The sequence below is a fragment of the Elephantulus edwardii genome, unplaced genomic scaffold (genome assembly GCF_000299155.1).
Source record: "Elephantulus edwardii isolate Elephantulus edwardi_28Jun2011 unplaced genomic scaffold, EleEdw1.0 scaffold00085, whole genome shotgun sequence".
Lineage (NCBI taxonomy): Eukaryota > Metazoa > Chordata > Mammalia > Macroscelidea > Macroscelididae > Elephantulus > Elephantulus edwardii.
In genome coordinates, this window is record NW_006399835.1 from 12,156,548 (window position 1) to 12,163,887 (window position 7,340).

The 7,340-nt window shown below is 39.8% G+C and overlaps 1 protein-coding gene across 1 annotated transcript in view; it reads left to right on the forward strand.

The window, feature by feature from the left end:
* The window catches only part of ZBTB11 (zinc finger and BTB domain containing 11), a 42,496-nt gene that overhangs the window by 30,038 nt on the left and 5,118 nt on the right, over positions 1 to 7,340 (forward strand). Inside the window, exons 6-8 of the mRNA XM_006890035.1 lie at positions 1,151 to 1,396; positions 3,657 to 3,801; positions 6,236 to 6,353. Coding sequence (XP_006890097.1) covers positions 1,151 to 1,396; positions 3,657 to 3,801; positions 6,236 to 6,353 — 509 coding nt within the window. The remainder of the gene's footprint in view (positions 1 to 1,150; positions 1,397 to 3,656; positions 3,802 to 6,235; positions 6,354 to 7,340) is intronic.

Consider the following 7,340-nt stretch of genomic DNA (forward strand, 5'->3'; position numbering starts at 1 on the left):
TCTTTTTTTTTTTTTAATTTTTATTGTATTATTTTTACGTGTACCGTCAAATTAGATCTGACTGGTACAGGAGGAGATTGCCCCCTCCTCCTCCAGCAGAGCATCTGGTGGATTTGAACGGCATACTTCTGGGATTGCAGTGCAGTGTCTTGCCACTAGGCCACCAGAGCTCCCTTCAGGGATTTGATTCTTAGAAGATCCTATTCATCTATTTTATCTTCTCCTGGTTGGAGGTTTGTTTTTAAATACTGCAAACTCTGAAATTTACCTAATCAAAATTAGAGAAAGTGTGTGTGCAATTTGTAAATAGTGAAACAGGGTATTAAGAAGCGTTTATACATGTGTAGGGACTGTTCTGGAGGCTTGTGAGTGCTACTGAGGTAAGGGCTGTGCGGCTCTAGCAGCTCTGTTGCAGAAAGATGCTCAGACTCCTCTTGTTGAAATTTATAGGCTTGGAAACCTGATAGAGGGTCACTGGAAGTTGTAAACAGTTTGAAGGCAGGGTGTGCAAAGAGATGTCAGAGGGGTAAGCACTGAGAAGAATTTTAAAAAGTTACCTCCAAGAAACAAAGTGAGAAGGTGCATCCAGAAACCTTTTTTTGTTTGTTTGTTTTTTAAATAACTTTTGTAAATGTTTAGTATATGTAACTTTGATTTTTTTTTTAAAGGGGATAAAAGCTTTCATGACTTTCCAAAGCTATAGGATAAAAAATTCTAGAATTACCCTGGTTTTTTTCTCTTTTCCAACCCCTATTTGTGATTCACCTCACAACTGTTAGTAATCATAAGTGATAGCGTTCTTTTTTTTGTTGTTGTGTACTATCAAGTCAAGTCCCACTGGCACAGGAGAACATTGCTCCTCCTTCTCTAGTGGAACATCTGGTGGATTTGAACTTCATGCCTTTGGGTTTGTGGTGCAACTTCCTGCTGCTAGCATTTTTCTATTTTTAAGTACCCTCTCCTCTTGAGTGCTTTATCTTTTTAACTATAACTCTATTTCTGCTCAAATTAGATCATGTTGTATGTACAAAGGATATTGCCTCTTAAGATATTTGGGTTTATTAATTTACATAAATAGTAATACAAGTTGAATTTCATTTACTGTTGTATAATGAAATACATTTAGACACTTACTTACTTTTTCTTTTAGTTGTGTAAAAAACAATTTCAGTACAGTGCCTCCTTGAGAGCACACCTTATCCGACATACAAGAAAAGATGCACCTACTTCATCATCTTCCAGTTCCACACCTAATGAAGCATCAGGAGCATCATCTGAGAAGGGCAGAACCAAGCGAGAATTTATATGTTCCATATGTGGAAGGACATTACCTAAATTATATTCTCTTCGAATACATATGTTAAAGCACACAGGTGTGAAGCCACATGCATGCCAGGTAAAGCCATATGTTTTATTTTGTGATTTAAAGGAAACGGAAATACAACTACATTGATGGGGACTGGTTGATGTATATTTTGGAATTCCCTTCTTATAAAATGTCAGGATAAAATCTGGGGCTCCTTTCAGTTTGTTGCTCAGGTCAATGGTGATTATTTTCTTACTGAATTCTTTAATTTGCTGTGGGAAGCTGTAGTATGAAATTAAATTATTTAGAATGTTCATAGAACTTCTTTTTAGGGTCCAGAAGATAAGCTTAGTGGGACTAACTAGCTAAACAGTTTCGGAACTATTGAGATTTCTTATATTTCTCTTTGGAATTTTTTTTTTAAACAAATGAAAGATTATATATATTATTTATGTTTACTTTTAAGGGGGATAGTTTTTGTGATTCCACTTTACAGTGTGCATGTGGACAGAAGTTCAGTTGAGAAACCGTTACAGGTAGATTTATTAACAACAACAACAACAGAAGTCCAGGCTGGGTTTAGAAGGGGTCGTGGTACTAGGGATATTGTTGCTGATGTTAGATGGATCTTAGCTGAAAGCAGGGAATACCAGAAGAATGTCTATCTGTGTTTCATTGATTATGCAAAGGCATTTGACTGCATGGATCATAACAAACTGTGGCTGACTCTGAGAAGAATGGGAATCCCAGAACATTTAATCGTGCTAATGTGAAACCTATACTTGGACCAAGAGGCAGTCGTCAGAACAGAGCAGGGCAACACTGCATGGTTCAAAATTGGGAAGGGTGTACGCCACGGATGTGTCCTGTCTCCATACCTTTTCAACCTGTATGCAGAGCAGATTATCCGAGAGGCTGGGCTCTATGAGGAGAAGCGTGGCATTAGGATTGGTGGACGATCTATCAACAATCTGCGTTATGCAGATGACAAAACCCTGCTCACTGAAACTGAGGAGGACCTCATGCACTTACTGCAGAGGGTCAAGGACTGCAGCCTTCAATATGGACTGAGGCTCAATGTCAAGAAGACAAAAATTCTCACCACTGGACCAATCGGTAGCATCAGGATGGATGGCAAAGAGATTGAATTGTTCACAGCTTCAGTTTCCTTGGCTCCACAGTCAACACTCTTGGCACCAGTATCCAGGAAATCAAAAAACGTATTGTGATGGGAAAGTCTGCGGTTAGGGACCTCTCTAAAGTACTCAAGAGCAACGGTGTCTCTCTGGAGACTAAGGTGTGCCTGATACAGGCCCTGGTCTTTGCAATCACTTGTTTTGCATCAGAGAGTTGGACAGTGACTAGGGAGGACAGAAGGAGAGTTGATGCCTTTGAGCTGTGGTGCTGGAGAAGAGTATTGAATGTACCATGGACTGCCAAGAAAACAAATAGATTCATCCTAGGGAGGGTTAAACCAGGCTGCTCCTTTGAGGCAAGGATTCTGGAGCTTCGCCTGACATACTGTGGACATGTTGTAAGGAGAGACAGGTCTTTGGAGAGGGACATCATGCTGGGCAGAGTGGAGGGACAGCGCAGGAGGGGAAGACCCTCTATGAGGTGGATTGATTCAGTGACTGGGGAAATCGGGATGGCTGTGTCGGAGGCAATGAGATTGGCACAGGATAGAGCATGGTTTAGGGCTGTTGTACATAGGGTCGCTATGAGTCGCAAACGACTCGACGGCACACAACAACAACAAGATTTATTAAAGTTCATAGGTTATGTCTTTGGAATTTTTTTATTACATGAGGCTAAAGTGAGCTCTTTTGCTGCATTATCAGTCAGTTTATGAGGAGGGACTAGAGAGCATTATGTTGAGTGAACTAACTCAGTCCCACAAGGATAAATATTATATAAGACTGTTATTGTAGAATGGTTATTGGCCAGTCTTGGTTTATGTTTAAATACTAAGAATTAATTTAGTCTCTGGTCTTTTGGTGCATCCCTGCTCACAAAATGTGGTCCATATGGAAGCATTTTTACAAATGGCAATGGGTTTAGTGGTTTATTTGGTTTTATAAAATATTGTATACCACTCTACAGGAACAGAACGAGATTCAGTTGCCCCTCCAGAGATCGGAGATACAAGAAAACATTAATAGTATTTTAAGTACTGAGCAAACGGGAGTCAACCAGCTAATATCCTTGGCATATGTGGTTTTAACATTCACTTTGTCATCTTACTTACAAAGTTTTATTTAAAGCAATATGATAATTTCTCTGCTCCTGTATTTCACATATAATTCATATCTTTTGTTTTACTGTTTTAAACATCTCTATTCTATCTTAGGTCTGTGGAAAGGCTTTTATCTATAAACATGGCCTAAAATTACACCAGAGTCTCCACCAATCTCAAAAGCAGTTTCAGTGTGAACTATGTGTTAAATCATTTGTTACCAAACGAAGTCTTCAAGAACACATGAGTATTCACACAGGTAATGGGAAATTTATATTGGCATCCTTAATATTAGTTTATTAGGCTGACATACTGAAGTTATATTGGAAATAATAATTTTTTTAATTAACAAGGGCTTGAAGTTAAAGTTTTAGTAAACCTTGTTTTATTGTCTGATTTTGTGTGAAAACATTGTTTCCTTAGTGTGGGAAGATCATGTGCTGGGAGTTAATTTATGGCTATTTAGTCACTAAAGAAATAACCTTTCTTTACAGTAGTGAAGCATTAGACAGACTATAAAAGCTAACATAGTAAGTGGCTTATAATTCTGTTAGAACTTTTAGTTCATACAGACTGATTTCCAAATCCTTTAAAGCAAGTGTGTGGAAATGGCTGATGAAGGTTAGTCATGTGGTCTAGAATTTGTATTCACCTCTGTTACTACTGTAACCCAGAGATTATGCAAACATATCACATTCTTGGGGCACTAATCTTTGCTAGTACTATGGTTGAGAAGTGCAACAATGGTCTGGTGGTTCTTAAGAGGGATATGATATCTTTATCATCATTAACACCTCAAGGCTGATAGCTATGAGGCAAGGGCCAGCTATAACTCTGTCCTACCACCTTTTTACCAGTTCTGGCACCCATCAGCCTCTTCTATGGGAGTAGGTGTGTCGGAGACAGTGAGGTTGGCACGGGATAGAGCAGGATTTAGGGCTCTTGTACATGGTGTCACTATGAGTTGCAAGCGACTCGCGGCTCTTAACAACAACAAACTGGCTTTCAAAGGGAGCAGCTTTAGTGGCAAGAAGCTGCACTGCAATCCCAAAGGCACATGGTTCAAGGCTACCAGCTGCTTTGCAAGAGTAGGATGGGCAATCTCCTCCCCTGTGATTAACTGCCTATGAAAACCCACTGGAGGCTATGAATTGGTTCTGACTCTATGGTACACAACAACAACAACCACAACTGGCTTTGATAATTCAATAATTTGTTACAGTGACAAAACCACTCAAAGTTACTGGTTTATTAGGAAAGTACCAGATTACAATTCAGGATCAGCAAAAACTCGAGCCATATAGTTCTTCACATCAGGACAGCTTCTTTACAGCTCCTTAGTCAGCCTGGACCTAGCCTGCTGCCGCCACCCCACCCTCACCCCGACACATGCTTGGTAGGATTAGAACCAATGATATGGGGAAGACAAAGTTACACCAGAGCCAGGAAGCAGATATTGGCATATATAGAAATAGTACTCGGGCGCATGAGTGATGTCAGAAGAAGTGGACACTTTGGGCCTGAATGACATCAGAAAACAGGTACCAGAAGGAGACTTGCCCACCAAACTTTGAACTCTGTGGCATTGTCTCATTGACTCAGGCCTGAGCCTCAAGGTACACTGAGAGAATGAGCCCTAAATAGAGATTCACCTTCCAAACAGGAGGCCTTATCTTCTTTCTAGGAGGAAGGTCCATCCCTTTGCTGATGTAACTTTCTAATAAATCTATCATTACTATTTATCCACATTTCTGTCTCATCTCTTTCTTCTCGTTCCTGTGCTCTAATAAAAGGCCCCTGTCTTTACTTTAATGCTCCAGACACCGAAGTCTGCTCTCCCAAGAAACACTAAAACTGCTGTACTCTGTAATCCCTTGGTACTTGAATACCATTCTATATCTCACCTGTTGGGTACAATTCTTTGGCCTGTGTGAGAAGGGTAAACTAGGGTGTTCACCACATGATAACATGCTCATTTCCCAGAGGACCTTGTTAGCCATCCTGACCTCCCCTTGCTCAGGCAAGTATCACAGAGGTCTTTCAGCTCTGCTAATAAATGATCAGAGGCATGCGTGAGTGCATGCACACACATTTACAACTACCAACACCACCCTGTACCAGCAAGCCACCTTCCTGAAGTTGCCCTTTCCTGCCACTTTCATGATTCTGCTGCCATTGTTTAGCTGCTACCACTTCTCTCTGTCTTGTGGATCTAAGAGGCTCTCAGTGCTATCAACACTGGCTCTCGGTCCAAAGGATTCAGTCCACTCTCAGCTCTTTTTTGATAGTTGAGGTCCTATTTCTGCTCTGAGATTGGCATTCTTTTAAGCCTAGCAGGATGACAAAACAGAACCAACACCCTTGTTAGGGTTCTATATACCTACTTGCTTTGTCCAAATCCTCCCTCCAAAAATAGAGTGCCATGATCCTTAGTCACATTATTAGGAATATATCCAAGACCCATAGTGGACTATAGCACCTAATTTGCATATTCCCACCCAGTTAATAGAAAATAAAAAGATGATGACTATAATAATGGCTATATTAAATAATTCACTGCAGCATAAAATGTGTTATTTTTACAAGATTGCTGTCAAATATTAGAGTTTCTGTGTTAAGATAACTTCTGAAATATATAATTCTTTTGGATGGACTTTATGGAAGATTTGTGACATGTTATTTATCTTTTGCAGGAGAGTCAAAATACCTTTGCTCAATTTGTGGAAAGTCATTTCATAGGGGCTCTGGACTCAGCAAGCACCTTAAGAAGCATCAGCCAAAGCCTGAGGTTCGAGGTTATCATTGTACTCAGTAAGTAGTTCATATGTGACACATTCGTTGTTAATGTCTTTGGATTCTTACTCAAGCTATTTGAAAATTGTTTTCAGTAAAAAAAATATTCAGTGATAATATTAATGATAATTTACTTTGGCTTGCTTTCCTGGGTGGTGGCTCAGCCTCCTCCATCTGCCCTTACACGAACCTAGAGTAGTGAGAGGCCAGGCTTCCTCCTTTCTTTCAGGAAAGAAGCCTTGCCCAGGCTGTCCCAGCCTCACATAGACTTGGCAACGATGACTTATCAGAGGGAGTTGGTGAACAAGATGAAGAACTAACTGATGGAGGGTGGGGAAATTTACTTGACTTTAATCAGATTCATTTGTTTTTATTTTTGCCTAAATGTGGCTTCTTACTCTTACTTTAAAACCACATTATTGAGCTAAAAACCACATGCCATATAAATAAAATTCAAAATTTAGAAAGATTTGCCAAATGTACTACTTGTATTGGCAACTGTAGGAAAGAAGAATCCTTACTACTAGCCAGAATTTATTTTTTTTTTAAATTTTACTATTTTTTTTTGTGTGTTTGTACCATCAAATCGGATTTGACTGGCACAGGAGGAGATTGCCCCTCCCTCTTCAGTAGAGTATCTGGAAGATTCGAACTGTGTACCTCTGGGATTGCAGTGCAGCTTTTCGCAATTAGGCCACCAGAGCTCCCTCAGAATTTCTTTTCTTGACAGTTCCTTTAAGCCCCAGACTTCCTGCAGATTACTTTTATCCCTCCATTTTCATTTTCCAAAGCTTCCTAATTCCAGAACGTCTTCAGTATTCAGCCAGCTGGTTTACTAACTCTATCTTAGTCTATACTTCCTGCTTATGCTGAGCCTGAAGGTCAGCCAGAAGTTAGAGCTCAGTACTTTCTCAGATCTTTTTTTTTTTTAATGTCTTTATTTTTCATTTCAATGAACATCTACAGAGATTTTGGAATTCCATTCATTCATTGTTGCACCCCTCT